Source organism: Microplitis mediator, chromosome 3 (genome assembly GCF_029852145.1).
Source record: "Microplitis mediator isolate UGA2020A chromosome 3, iyMicMedi2.1, whole genome shotgun sequence".
Lineage (NCBI taxonomy): Eukaryota > Metazoa > Arthropoda > Insecta > Hymenoptera > Braconidae > Microplitis > Microplitis mediator.
In genome coordinates this window covers 1814341-1829839 of record NC_079971.1, presented here as the reverse complement: position 1 = coordinate 1829839, position 15499 = coordinate 1814341, and the positions used below count along the sequence as shown (strand labels likewise).

The following is a 15499-nucleotide window of genomic DNA, read 5'->3' as shown; positions in this document are numbered from 1 at the left end:
CTCTCGTATGACAGAGCAATATTGTGACTAAAGCTTTTTTTTCGTTTTGAAAATCTCTTTATTAATAAAATTAATGATACATAATTGTCAACATAAATTATTAATTTTTCCAATCTCATTGGGGACTTTACCAATTGTTTTTTAGTTTTGTTTATTTTGTCATGTAAAATATAATGATTTATTTAGTATCGTGGAATTAATTGAAAAAAATTCCCTTGATTTCGTTTAAGGCAAAAGCTGCATTTAAGTGGAATTTAAAACTTTTGAAGTAAGTTTCTTACCAGGGACACCAAAAGTGGTATGCGCCATCTAGTGGCAAACATTCGAACTACTCCAACTGCTGTTGGCTTTCATCAAGACTTTTAATAATGGTTTAATTTTTTTAAAATTAATTAGTAAAATTTCATGAGTGTAAAAATATGTATCAGACATAAGACAATTTTTAATTAACACATAAAACAATTAAATAATTAAAATAATAAAATTTAAGAAAACGCATGTACTCATTTTTGAATTTTCTAAACGTGCATTTTTTTATAAAAATTTTATTTCATTATTTCAAAGTTTTGAAAATTGTCAGATGTCCGCTAACTTTACTGTCAAAATTTAAATACTAATGTGACATGATAGTAAAGTTAGCAGACAATTAAAAATTTTTGGATTTGTCTTTGAACAATTAAATTTGAAGAAAAAAAATGATCCTAAAGTTAGCAGACAATTAGTAATTTTCGGATTTTTTTTTCAACAAATCAATTACAAAAAAAGGAAAACTAAAAATATGCACTTGTAGAAAATTTAAAAAACTACAGGTGCAATTTTTTCAAAAAATTTTTTTTTTTACAATTTATTGTTTAAAAAAAAGTCCAAAAATTATTAGACGTCGGCTAACTTCAGTATCATGAAAAAAAAACTAAAAAAATGCACATGTAGAAAATTTAAAGGACCACAAGTGCATTTTTTTTAAATATTTTTTTTTTTGCAATTTATCGTATTTTTAAAAATTCAAAAATTGTTTGAGGTCGACTAACTTTAGTATCATTAATGTGACAATTAAAAAATATTACGATACTGAAGTTAGCCGACGATACATAATTTTTTTTTTTTTTTTTAAATGATAAATAATAAAAAAAAAACAAAATTTAAAAAAATTGCACCTGTAGTTTATTAAATTTTCTTCATGTGCATTTTTTTGGAATTTTGTTTTTTTTGTAATTAATTGGTTAAAAAAAAATTTGAAAATTTATAATTGTCTGCTAACTTCAGTATCATAAAATATTAAATATTTTTAAAAAGTGGGAGATATTGTTTAAGAATGCTATCAATTTCCTTTCCACAGGATTTATTTTCTTAAAAAAAAAAAATAATACTGCAGTTGAATATAAAAGCGTAACACATGCGTCATACAAATCGGCGCAAGCTGCATCATCGGCGGAAAATAAACGTCAGATTTGAGATATAGGTTACGTACGTCCAGAGCAAATGGAGTTGAGTTCGTACAAATATTAAAAATTAACCCCTCAATTAAATAAAAAAATGTAAATTTATTATAAGACAATATAAATATAAATATATAAATTAGTGTCAACAATAATTCAAATTTAAAAAAAAATGTGGACAATCAAAACACCGTCTCTGAGAATTGACGTCGCTGATCTCAAGTGTAAAAATGGTTGTGGATATTTTGGTAATGATGAATGGGAAGGATACTGCAGTAAATGTCACCGCGAGCATCTCCAGAAAAAACGGGCACTCAGAGAACGTCAGATCCAAGCGCAACATCACGAAACGTATTGTCTATACTTTAATTACTTGATTACATTGTTGGTGTAATTGTTGATATTTTTAATTTAATCGATTTTCAGAGAGGCTTCATCTAGACCTGGAACACATGGAGTCAATAAAGTCGAAGACAAGAAACGTCAACAAGAGAAAAAAAATAAACTCCTCAATATCTCAGCATTTTGGAAACCGCCAACTAAATGTAATTCTTCTGATTTATTTTATTTATTTTTATGAGTCATTTTGGGCATTTATTTACTAATATATGACTCATTACATTGTAGCTCAGGGTCACGAAGAATTACTAAGAGAACTTGTCCACCACAATGAAGACTTGGACAAAGTAAAGACCGAAAATCGTGAGCTGATAATGCTGATTGCTAAAACTCCCGCTGAAAAAGATATTAAAAAATGTATTCACTCGTTGGTCAGTAATATTTTACAGAATAGAAATGCTAAGAAAATAGAGGAACTGTCAGAGATAACACAGAATTTTTATCAAGTATTCGCTAAACGTATGGAAAATAGTCCCAATTACGGGAACATTGCGCCGGAAGTCAAAGAAAGATTATTAGATTACGTGGAAAGACACTCGATGACGTTACTGTACCGGGTTTTGTTCTGTCCTCCTTTCACATCCGACGAGGAGAAGGACTTGGCCATTCAGAAAAGGTTTGTTTTCATTTTTATAAATTAATTATTTAATTTATTTTGATGTTTAATTATTTTTTATCAAAGGATAAGACAACTGAATTGGGTGAGCGGTAAAAATTTGGAGTGCAGAATACACGAGACGAGCCCGGAAGTTAGAGAACTGGTCTATACGTCAATAACTGGTACAGTTTTATGATTGATGATTTGTGTAGTTGATGGTTTTTAAATAAAAGTAAATTTATTTTTAGATCTTTTAAATATGGATTCGGTGAAGGCACCTCAGGAAAAACTTGCGTGTGTTGTTAATTGCTGCAGTAATATTTTTCAATTACTTCAACAATCTGTCGGTGGCCCAGCGTCAGCAGATGAATTTCTTCCGGCCCTTATATTTATTGTGTTGAAAGCTAATCCAGCTAGACTTAAAAGTAACATTAATTTTATCACCAGGTTCTGTAATGCCAGTCGTCTGATGACTGGAGAAGGCGGATATTATTTTACAAACTTGGTAATTTATTTTAAATATTTAATCGTAAGGCAACAAACCTAGTACTCGATCACTCGAGACTCAAATATATTTTCTTTAATTATTATTTATTATTTTTAGTGTTGTGCTGTTTCATTCATCGAAAATTTAACCGCGGAATCATTAAACATGACACAAAAAGATTTCAACGCTTACATGTCTGGTGAAAGAGTACCGGCAAATACTTGGGACTCAGCTTTAACTATTTGCGAAGTAATTATCGTTGTTTTAAATTTAAATTTTGAATATTTGAATTAAAAAATAAAATACTTGATTTATTTTAAAGAGTCTGCACATGATGTGTGAAGACATCACGCTACTGGACGAGCTGAAAGCAAAAAACAACGAAATAGTACGCGAAGCTTTAGAACTAAAGAACGAAATAATTGAATTTCACGCGCGAATTAAAAAGGAAGTCAACGATGCAATCGCTAAATCTCCTCTAATTATTTCAAAAAGCCAACGAGTACCAACAAATCTTGATTGCGATGACTTAGAATGTTACAAATTACCACCGCCAATAATTCCCCAGGTATAAATTTATTTAATTTGCTATTAATTTTCATCTATCATTAATTTACGATGACAATTTACTTCCAGTGTATGACCAACGACGAAACTGACAGCCTGAGAAATTCTCACGATTTTAAAAACTCAATGGACGATTGTATTACGCCATCACCGACGTTTGACTTCCCGCCATTCGTTGACTGCTGTCTGGATACGACAAAACCCGACGATGACACTAGTCTAATAAGTCTGGATGTACAGTGCGATTATTCGAGCAACGACAATGACCAAATGGACAAAACTTCAGATAAATTTATAGACAACTCGCATGGATTTACGTCAAACTTACCGTCGCCTTTGACACCAGTGAGTATAATTGGTGAAGATTATCACGGTTTTACTCTTCAAGGTTCAACCATTCCGACAATTCCTTGTAATACTGGGGATTTAGCTCACAATACAACAGACCACGATACTGACAATTATTCAAATTATTTTCAAAATATTTAATCCTGAAGTTGTCAGACAATCAAAAATTTTACGATTTTTTTCTCAACAATTACAAAAAAAAATTAAAAAATAAAAATATCCATATTTAAAAAATTAAAAAAACTATAGGTGCAATTTTTTCAAATGATTTATCGTTTTAAAAACTAATCCGAAAATTATTAGACGTCGGCTCACTTCAGTATCGTAATAATTAAGCCAATAATTAATTAATATCTTTTATTGTTACATTTTATTTTTAGTATTATAAAGACTCGTTAGTGTTAAGTGCAATCGCAGAGAGCCAAAAAAATTTTCTAGCATTCGACACACTTTTTTGTTATTAATTAATTAATTTAATTAATTAAATATATTAAATATTTTATGTATTAATAAATTATTTCAGAATAGAATTTAAATAAATGATAAAAATAATAATTTATTATAGCAGGTGATATTCGTTTGATTTTTTACAATAGTCAAATTTAAATAATTATCAATTATTGATGCTTTTAATTATCAAGTAATGGTTATTTGGTGACACGACCGATGATCCGAGGACAATTGATCTGCGACAATTGATCTTTGCGACGATTGATCCGTCGATAAAATACGTGTAACATGAAAAACTACGCCTTTTTTTCACTAATTTGTGTGTGAGTATATTTTTTATGTTACACGCACACAAAATTAGTGAAAAAAGAGCGTAATTTTTCATGTTACACGCATTTTATCCACGGATCAATCGTCGCAAGGATCAATTGTCGCGGATCAATTGTCCTCGGATCAACGGTCAGGTAATCGGTAATTTATTAAGTATAAAAGTAATACTAGTTGAATTAAAATTTATTCTTAGGGCAGTTATATTTTGATTGTTTTATCGAATCCGAATTACGGTAATTTGCTGTAGTTCAGATCCACCAGGGCTACAGAAAAATAAAAGATTTTGTAGACACATAATTCAAATTTTTTTTTTTACTTAGTACTGAATTTTATGTCATCTGTAATAATACTAGACAAAAAAATCCTCACTAAAATTTTTAAAAAATATGAGTGTTAGATCTCTGAGAAAATAATTAAGTAAATAGTAATGACACTAAAAATAGTGATAATTAATAGTATATTACACACCTGGGACAGTAAAGTAAGAAATGTCTCAGATCACATGTAATTGTTGGCCGAGGTGAAGCCGAGGTCAACAAACTTGTAATCTGAGGCTTTTTATTTACTGTCCAAGGTGTCCCTCGCAGATTTGAATCACGATGGAAACACGGTGGAGGTGTAAACACCGTGGATCCGAATGGTTACACGGTGAGTTTGTTCCATTTTACCGCCGTGTATACACAGTGTATCCACTGTGTTTTCACCGTGATTCAAATCTGCGAGGGCGTGTAATATACTATTGTTTCTATTTAAAAATTTAACTTAAAAAAAAATAATTTAAAAAGTGGACACAAGTCTTTTGTATAAATTTTAAATATTTTTTTTTTTAGATAAATGTAATTATACGTTAATTATCTAGTGCACTATAAATTATGTAAAATAAATATGTGAGATTTAAAAAAGTTATTTTATAAATTAAAAATAATTTTTATTTGAAAATTGTAACAAAATTAAATATTGTAAAATAAAATAGTTAAAAAAAAAAATATTAAAATTTAAGTTTTATCATTTTTCCCGCCATTCCGAAATGCGCAGTGCTGTAGCGCATCCTCTATTGTTTTGAATTTACGATTTAATTTTGGCGGTTGTAATAGTGCCGTAATTGTTTGCTCCGTTTTCATAACCTCTTAACCACTGTAATGTTTATTTTTATTTGTAGATATGTCAATTACCAATGCAATTACTTCTGTTCATGTAGAAAAACTAAGTAATATTTTAAATTACATATATAATATATTATTTTTACATTTAATTTTTAAATAATAATTTTATTCGCGCGTTTTCATCTGCACGCAACTCAAAAATTTTACGATCGTAAAGTTAGCAGACATTTGAAATTAAAAAAATTTTTTTTTAACAGAAATAATGAAAAAAAAAATATTTCTAAAAAAATGCACATGTCGAAAATTTTATAAACTAGACGTGCAATATTTCAAAATATTTTTTTTAATGTTCATTTTTTTGCTAAAAATAATAAAAAAATTTTTAAATGTCTGCTAACTTTATTGTCATAAAATTTTTTATATTTTCACTTCAATTATTTTTACTCTAAAAAATATTTTAGGTCACAGATTAGAAGAAATTCGAGTGAGAGCTTTAGATAACATAATTTCAAAGCTAGATCATGGATTCGGGTGCGATTGTGATGCCGTCAAAAGAGAATTGGTCTCTAAAATTTTCAATTGGTTTTCATTTGAAGCTGTACCTTATCCAGACAAAGTTCTCAATTTACTCCATAGATTAATCGCCGTAAGTTTCTATTCAAATTATTATTTATTTATTTTACCCATCAATTTTTTATCCTACAGACAAATGTAATCAACCCGAGTTTATTTGGCAAGTTACGATTTAAAAATGAACTCAGTCAGTTGCGTAAAAGACTTGACCCAGTCTGGCACGATAAATTGTACGAAATTGAAGAAGCCGTTCTCCAAAATGCCTCATCAGCATTGGAGACAACGGGCAGCAACGAGTCCCGATCATTACCCGCCAGTATGACGTACAGAGAAAATGATCCTGGTGATAAAGTTGGAGAAACAGATTGCATAGTAAGGAATGATGATGATAATCGTGATGATCATCATGAGTATGATAAAATTAAAGATCAAAGTCTTCCAGCAGACTCGCTAAATGACACAATTCAGCTCGACTTGACATTACCATCAGACGCCGGGACTCCGATGTCCCGAAAAACTGACAGAGCGATCCGATGGCTGGTGATGCCCTGGCAGCCGCTGGTGTCTTCTGACCGAGGAGTTTTGTCGGCAATTGAAGACGCGTTGAACAACAACACAGACACTGGTCTCATAATTCGCACATGCGAGTTCGTTACCAACGTAATGCTCCAGGATTTTCCAGCCGAAGTATTTCTTCAGCGGCCGTCTATCGTAATGATTCTGCAAAACCTTTTGGAGGCGTGTGTCCAAGAGTCCAAGGATCAAGTAGATTTCTGTAGCATAGTTCCAGTAATTCTCCGTACATTTTACAAACTCACCCGGTCGTTGAGGTTCAGAATTTACTACTACTGCGATCCGAGTATCGCTAATCGTAGACAGAGAGATCTCGGTGGACAAATGGACTCTTCTCAATCGTCTGAAGACCGAGAGAGCTCAGAAGGCCTACCGGAAGCTAATTATCAAGCCTATCAATCTGCGGCGACGAGTGACCGGAGTCAAAGTGTGACGGACAACGTCGACGAGTCAGTATTACAATTGCAGCAGATGTTGATCCCGAATTACTGCATCGAAGTGCTTGGCTATGCATTAAAACTGTTGACTTTCAATGATGATTCCCTCAGGCCTCTCAAAGACGTCAAAAATTTACTAGACTTATCCTGGGAGCTCGTGCAGTTGCTGACAGTGAGCGTGATGCCCTCGATCTGGTTTTCTTCCGACGGGTTGTCTCTTAAAATTCACGAGAACCTCAAGCTTCTGCTGAAACTCATCGGCGATGTGTTGGAGTACTGCAGGAGTTACAGCACCGCCGACAGCTGGAGGATAACTTATCTCAGATTGTTGTGCATCGTAACAAAACTTGTGAGTTCTCTCGTCCCACTAGAACTCGCAGAGTACATTCTCCCAAGCAGCTTAAAAATTTCCATGTGCGTCGGAGTTATGGACGCGCCGATCTACCTCATGTACCCCGATTTGAATGTTATTTTGCAAGAGTATGCGCGGCAATTCCGTGCCACCGATCAGTTACAGTTCATAAAACTCTTCGACGAAACGAGACTGATAACCAAGTCAATGAAAGCCGCTATTTTATTATTGAAGACCGACATCACTCATGATCATCTGAATGTCGACACCTTGAGGACAATGTACACATCAAAGTCATGCCTGTCTTGCCACAAAAATCTATCGATTATAAAAAAATACTTTTTTTTTATGCAGAATTTGTATCATATCAAGTTGGAGAAAGAAGAGAAATCTGTTGCAGTCAAACTCGTGCTGTATTTACTTGCCAATGGAGATGAGGAAATACGTCTGGAGACTTACAAAGAGTGTCACTGGCTGGTGTCATCAACTCTGGGAGTTGAAGCAACGCGCGGAAGACACAACTGGACCTGCGTCGGATTTTTATTCGAGCCCAGTATACTCACGGAGATAATTTGCCACGGAGTTACTGATGACAAAACGAACTCAATCGCCGAAGACATTTTGCTGTACCTTTTAAAAGGGAAATTACAGATGGGCGATGGCTGGTTGGTCTTCTTGGAAGCTCTGACCCAAGTGCTTCCACTGCTGCAGTGTCTTGCGGAAATGAAATCTTCTTTAGGCCAATGCGTGTCGAAAATGTTGGACCCGGACATCGCGAGCAGCATCCAGCTGCCGCACCTGGAAGTTCTGAAAGGCAACGCCAGGTATTTATTTTCTTCTGACGGTGGTATCAGAGAGGAAGCAGCTTGTAGACTAATTTATTTGCTTGGTACAGAAAAAAATTCCTCAGATAAACTTCCCCATCTCGCTTCTCTACACGGTCTCCCTCTGGGCTCGCTTTTGATTCTCGACCGGCAGGTAAGTTTTAAAAAAATCCAAGGGAGCTACCAGAGGAGTAGTCTTCTGTCAGTTGTCGAGATGCTGAAAACTAAAAACGTCGAGCCGAAAGTTCGTAAATCAGCGCTCGTGCAAATCAGCGTAATGCTCACGGACTCGAGTCTTCATAAATTATTTTTAAAAGAAAGTGGGTTTAAAATAATCCTAGATATTTTTGATAAATCTTTGATTGAAAAAGATTACGAAAATTATCCCGACTCAGTGATTCCTATTCTCACAATAATTAAATTAATAATATCAACTCAATGCTCAATACGCCATGAACTTTCAACCCGCACTGACGTCTTTGTCAATATCCTGCGTAGTTTATTTTTATTTCCAAATCATGAATGCGTTAAACAAGACGTGTCATATATATTATTCGCTCTTCTGTACAATGAATTTATGATGCGACTAAACAGCACCGAGGGATCAAATTTAAATTACTCATTACCTAACATAATTATTTCTAAAATGAACTCTCCATTCATTTGCAAAACCCACTGGAACTCGAGTATTAATAGAAAATCCGACACGTCTATTTTGTATTCAAATAACCCGCTCGCGGTGACATTTATGCGGCAGTACTGGGCATGGGAGTGGAACAGTGGCCCGGAAATGCTTTGGGTCCCATATGAAAATTTAAATGACCCGGGAATATCGAACACGTTGATGATAAGAGAACCAGAGTTCGCTCTATTTAAATACACGTCGATACGCTACTGCTGCAACGAGCAATTACTGAGCATAAAAAACTCAACCGCCCATGAAGAAGTCATGTGCGCTATCGACTATCTCTGGATGTACATGAGATTTTGCTCACGTCTTAAATTTATTTATTTAACAGAACTGACGTCACTGCCGTGGGAATCAACTTTCGAGCGCTTTCTTTTATCCCACCCAATGAGTAAAGAAGACTGTGATTTATTCGTTGACGTACTAAACTTTCTCTACATTAATATCAATATCACCCATGACCCAGCGGTGATTGGGTGGCTGTCGAAAACCTTTAAAAACATAACAAAGTCACTGTCAGATCTCCTGCAAACTCTCGACACCCATTACCAGGACGTCCACCAATCGGTGCTGAAGCTCGTGAGGTCGTGCTGCAACTTGGAAAAAAAAAACCAGCCGCAAGACAAAACTCAGAACATGTGGAACGATTACATCGAACTGATCATCGTAAATTTATGCTCGAGTGACCAGCAGCATTTTTATAATCTCGTTTACTTGGACTGGTTGCTCACCTGCTTGACGTACTTGACGAGCAAATCTCAATGCAATTGTCACAAGGATTTATTGATATCTTCAGGCAACGCTTTGATTGAATTGATAATTTCATTTCATGGCAACGGCGCGTTGAGTTTCATGGGACTCTCGATAACAAGGAACTCAATTATTTGTTTGAACCACTTGCTCTATCACATGCAGGCCATTTTACCCAGAGGTAATTGGACGAGTTATTGGTTCGGCGACGGGAAAACTCTCAGCTGGCTTCCGACTTTGTGGAAAAATCGGGACCCGCTGGTCCGCGCATCCGCGCTCCAACTTCTTGGGGGTTTGGTAAAAGCTCCGCATGTTGCTCAGCAACTTCTTCATGCCCTGGCGATGGCGCCAAGTGAATTATGCCAGACAATTTTGAAATTCGTGACAAATCATCAAGAGTCGAGTATCGTTAGAGAGCACGCCTGCATTGTGCTCAGTAATTTGATTAAAAACAGCAGCAATTCCTCATTTAAATACATCGATTCTCTAAGATCGAACGCTATATTAATTTACATCGAGCAGATGAATGTTTATCATGAAATTTGTTTACTTTGTTGCAATTTATATTTACCAGTTACGCTTGATCCTGAACTTGTTGACAATGACGTCGATGATGACGACAATAAAGATGATGATAATGACAGCGAATCATCTAAGATGTCAGTTTTTCCAAGGAATGTCCTTCAGTTCTACAATTGTCATGATGAATTGCTGATGCTGTCGGTAAAAGACTCAATGGATGATAATCTACCGGAATTTTTATCTACACCTTCGCTCATAACATCCGTCTGCACATTCCTGAATAATTTAATAAACGTGGGGGAACGTGATGTTATTAATAAAATATACGAGCACTCGCTGGATAAATATTTAGTCGGATGTTTTGGATCCATTCCAAAGACACGGAAAATAAAATACAAAAATATTAAATCCCATGTCCTGGAGATGTATATAAATATTTGTATTTTACTGACAAATTCCGTTAAATTTTGCAGCAATTTCGCGTCGGCTGTCAATTTTTCCCCGGATTTTTTTTACTTACTATTCAGTTATTTAGATAAAAATAATCAGAGTCAAGAGGATAAAAAATGTATGGAGTTACGCAATAAATTGTCGACGGAAGTATTTAATTTTATTAGCGTACTCTCGCTTACGGAGAATCAACACTTGGAATCATTAAGAAACGCGATTGAAATAGCGGCTCCAGATATTATTATTAAGTCACTTTGTGATGCAATAAATGATGTGGATATCGAATTGCGTATGAGTGGAGTTGCTTGTCTTGCTTTCTTGCTTTCACAAGAAATAGACAGAGAAGAAGAAATAAAATGTGGGATTCCGTCGTTGGGAGTAATATTGGATTCAACTTTTACCCATGCGATTAAATATGATAAATCCGACGGTAATTTACGCGACGTTTTGTCTAACGTTAATAAAATTGCGCTGAAAAACTCGAGCAGGCATTCGAAAAAATCTTACGACGGTGATGATGCTGAGTGTCTTGATGAAGATAAATCACGTAAATGTATACCGATTGGTTCGGAAATATGCAAGAGTCTTGTGCATCTTTTGATTGCACACAATTACGCCAAGTCGAAGATAAATATCAAGAGAGCGAGGGACAAAGATTTAATTATCGGAGCTCTGTCGAATCTTATTTGCGTTTCTGATCAGGCAAAAGCTACGGCGTTGGAAGACAATTTAGGGGGAACTTGTATTCTAATTTTGAAAGAACTTTATTTTGAATTGAACCTCCATCCTCTTCATGTTCATCGGACGCAACTGGAACGCGATAAGCGGGTAAGTTTAATTAGTACTGCAAATTAATTTTTTGAAGACAATTATGTAGGAGCTGTGCGTTTTTTTTTATTTTTGCGTCGTGAAATTTTTCGCGCGAAAATTTTCTAGGGAAAAAGTCATCCGATCATATCCGCAATGGAATAAAATATTTTGTACAGAAATTTGAATTCGAAATGTCAAATTTTTGGGCTGAAATTCACTTAACAAATTTTGTTTATCTCCTAATTGGTAACGACTGTACCGGGGTCAAAACATTTGGCCGAAATTATAGAATTTTATTGGAAAAAGTCGAAAATTGGCCAGTAATACTCCGAAATTTTATTTTTCTTATTGAACAGGCCGAAAATTGACTGGTAATTGAGTCTGCCTACTTTCGTTTTTTTTTTTTTGGGCCTATCAGCCTTGAGTTCACTACCTGGGCCTTTTTTCGGCCGAGAAAAAATTTTATAAATATTTCGGCTTGAAATTTTTCACCCGTAATTATTTTTTAAAATTTACATCTCAGGAAAATTGTAACCACGTTGTCCTTTTTTCAGTTAATACTTAAATTTTTTCCAATAATTAATAAAATTTAAATGCGGAAGTTCATTGAAATAATAAAAATTTATGATGATAATTATCAGTATTTTAATTCCAAGGGTTTTTATTTACTTACAGAAATTAATAAATTATAAAAATGTCATTGGAATAAATTTTTGTGTACTTGACACATATTTCCACATACAAATATATAAAAATATATTTATTCGCTTTGTTTGATCACAAATCAAGGACACAAAAAATTTAATTAATTTTTTCCAACAAACAAAAAAATTAATAATAATAATTACGTTTTATTTATCAATAAAACTGAAAAATTAACTACATAAATTTGTAATAATGTAATTATATTTTTTAATCAATGAGTAAAAAAAAAAAAATATTTATGTATCAAACAAATTGTATGAAAAATCTAAAATCACGCGTTACTGTCTACGTTTTTAAATTTTAAATCAACAAATGAATAATAATTTATTTATTATATTTTTAGCTTCAGCCACTATTAAGTGACGTAAATCGAGTGGTGACATTGCTAATGAATTTTTCACACAATAATCAGATGGTTAAATGCACATTGAGTAAATTAGGTCTCGCGGATATATTACACAAATTGTGGGCGTGGATTTCACTCAACGATTCAACGATCGTGTCGTCATTAAAATTATTGGCAACGTATACAACGAATTGTCTGGAAGGTAATTTCCTACATATTTTCTAGACTTGTACACATTTACATTTCAATACAAGTCCCGTCTAATTCAAAAATTACACATTTTTATCCGCCCTTTTGACTTGTGGGAGTTTCCTTCCTAGAAAAAAAGGATTTCTTTGCGCAAGAAAAATTTTACTTTTCAATTGATAGTGCAAAGAATTTCTTAGGAAAGATAAAAATTTTCGCGCCAAAAAATTCTTTTTTTCTGTGTACCCAAAAGGACATGATTTTTTTTCGCAAATCTTTTTGGAGACTTATTTTAAAGCTCAAAATTTTGAAATCCAAAAGAGCATAATTTAAATCACGCGCCTTTTAGGTTTTCAAATTTTTCGCGCCAAAAAATCCTTTTTTTCTGTGTGTCCAAAAGGTCATGATTTCTTTTTATTGCAAATCTTTTTGGAGATTTATTTTAAAGCTCAAAATTTTGAAATCCAAAAGAGCATAATTTAAATCACGCGCCCTTTAGGTTTTCAAATTTTAAGCTCTAAAATAAGTCTACCAAACAATTGGCAAAGAAAAAAAAATCATACGCCCTTTTAGCTTTAGGAAGATCCCTAAAACCTAAATGGCGAATAAAAATATAAGTCCTTTTGGAATTAATAACGTGAAGTACAGAGTAAAAAATTTGCGAAGTAGATGCAGATCAAATCCAGGGTGAATACGGAGCGGATGCTTGCGTATTTATTTAATCCCCTTGGAGTAAAATTTACTCCGAAGAGGAGTTTATTTCAATATTGAAACTCCGGTTCGCAGTGAAATTAACTCCTAAAAAGAGTTCATTTTAATATTAAAACATCGAACTGGAGAAACAAATTCCATATTTACTCCGTATTGACTCTGTATGCGGAATGATTTTTCCAAAACTCTGGAACTCCGAGTGACGGAGTAATTCACTCCCGAATTTTTAAAGTGTGTTGTATGTCATAGACCATTTGCTTATTTTTCTTTCTATTTGAAATTTAATTTCAGCCGCACAATCGTTGATACTCACGACAACTTTACCTGGTACCGGACCAAGAAAAACTCCTAACACAGTATCACTAATTCATGTCATCGTCCATCTCGTATCAAAGGAAATTGATAAAGCCGGGCAACATTTTGATAATCAGCGGTTACAATTTTCATTCCACGTGCTGAAAAATGCCGTTCATGCGCACGATTGTCGTGTTTCCATCATTAAAGTAAATCGAAATAATTTACTACTTTACAAATGCATTGAAATAATAAATTTATAAACTTTTTTTCATTTTTCAGAGCAATCTCCTTCAATTTTTAACTAAAATTCACCCGTCGAGTACAAAACGCGCGAAGCCTTGGCCTTTAGTTGAAGTTTACTGTCTAGAATTTCTCATAGATTTTACATTTTACGAAGAGGGTCAAATGTCGGTATCGAAAGTGAGTAAACATGATAATTAGACAACATTCACTTCTTTTTTTTTTTTATTATCAAACTTTTGTGTTTTTATTTTATTTCCAGGCTGTCGATGGCCTAGATGTTCTGATACAATTATCGAGATGTTCTACACCTGCAACGAGAATTTTAGCGCTATCGACATTGCGCAATTTACTCTTCAATGTATCGAATAGACCGCGTGTTCTTTGCTCAGGTAAAATATTTTTTTTTCTTTATTATCTTAGAATTCAACCCAAGATATTTTAATTGAGTTACATAATCTTATTTACTGGTTTTATGAGATTAAGTATTATATTTATATATAAATATATAAATATATTATATAACATTTAATTTATCTGAATATTATTTCAGTGGATTTTATGAATCTGCTGCACTCAGTATTTAAATCAGGAAGTTTGTGCGAAATAGGAATTGCGAGCTCGATGCTTTGGTCCCTGATAGCAAACAATCAAAAGGGTAAATTGATTGCACGAAGTGCCGGTTTGTCACACAGTATTCAGGAAGTACTTGGACGACTTACACTAATGCCGGAAGAAAAACATGAACAGGATTTAGCTAAAATGTTACAGTATATCATAAGAATCTTAAGCACTTCTGAGATAGTCGGTGCTGGTGATTCCAACGACTGATTATTTTTTTTAAATATTTTTTTTTGTAAATTATTTTTAAGCCATTAAATATTTTTAATGATGATAATAATAATTAATGTGTACAAAAATTTAATAGCTGAATTTCTACAGAGATAATATAATTTTTTAAAATAAATTATTAAGTCCAAGACTGTAATTTATTGTAAATTTTTATTTTCCCGCTAAAATTTGAAATTATTTATTTATTTTAGGATAAAATAGTCCTTAATACACTAACAGAGAGATTTCATGGTTGCGTAGATATGTAAATAAAAAAAAAGTAAAAGTAGCAAAAAAACGAAAAAATGTTTATATAACTCCAGCTAAAAAAAGTACATGCGCATCTACACGTCGAGGTTGATTAGCGCTGCGCACTCTTAGGAATGAAATTCGAAATGAAAAACAATAATAGAGTGATTTTTTTTAACTTTTATTTTCTTCATATTTACAATAATTGAGAAAAATTTTCAGTGGAAAGCCAATTAA

At 33.3% G+C, this 15499-nt stretch overlaps 2 protein-coding genes across 2 annotated transcripts; both read left to right on the top strand.

Annotated features, from left to right (window-relative positions):
- Positions 1 to 1403: 1403 nt before the first annotated feature.
- LOC130665004 (rab5 GDP/GTP exchange factor) lies at positions 1404 to 5550 on the top strand. The gene is made up of 8 exons (XM_057465238.1): positions 1404 to 1787; positions 1863 to 1981; positions 2064 to 2451; positions 2518 to 2615; positions 2682 to 2938; positions 3038 to 3169; positions 3243 to 3488; positions 3557 to 5550. The coding sequence occupies exons 1-8, from the start codon at positions 1609 to 1611 to the stop codon at positions 3974 to 3976; spliced, it is 1839 nt and encodes a 612-aa protein (XP_057321221.1). The 5' UTR covers positions 1404 to 1608; the 3' UTR covers positions 3977 to 5550.
- A 157-nt stretch (positions 5551 to 5707) lies between these two features.
- Positions 5708 to 15164, top strand: LOC130665000 (rotatin). The gene is made up of 8 exons (XM_057465235.1): positions 5708 to 5822; positions 6180 to 6364; positions 6424 to 11715; positions 12746 to 12950; positions 13937 to 14148; positions 14222 to 14362; positions 14445 to 14574; positions 14736 to 15164. Exons 1-8 carry the CDS (start codon positions 5777 to 5779, stop codon positions 15011 to 15013), a joined length of 6489 nt encoding a protein of 2162 aa, XP_057321218.1. The 5' UTR covers positions 5708 to 5776; the 3' UTR covers positions 15014 to 15164.
- The last annotated feature ends 335 nt before the right edge of the window (positions 15165 to 15499 follow it).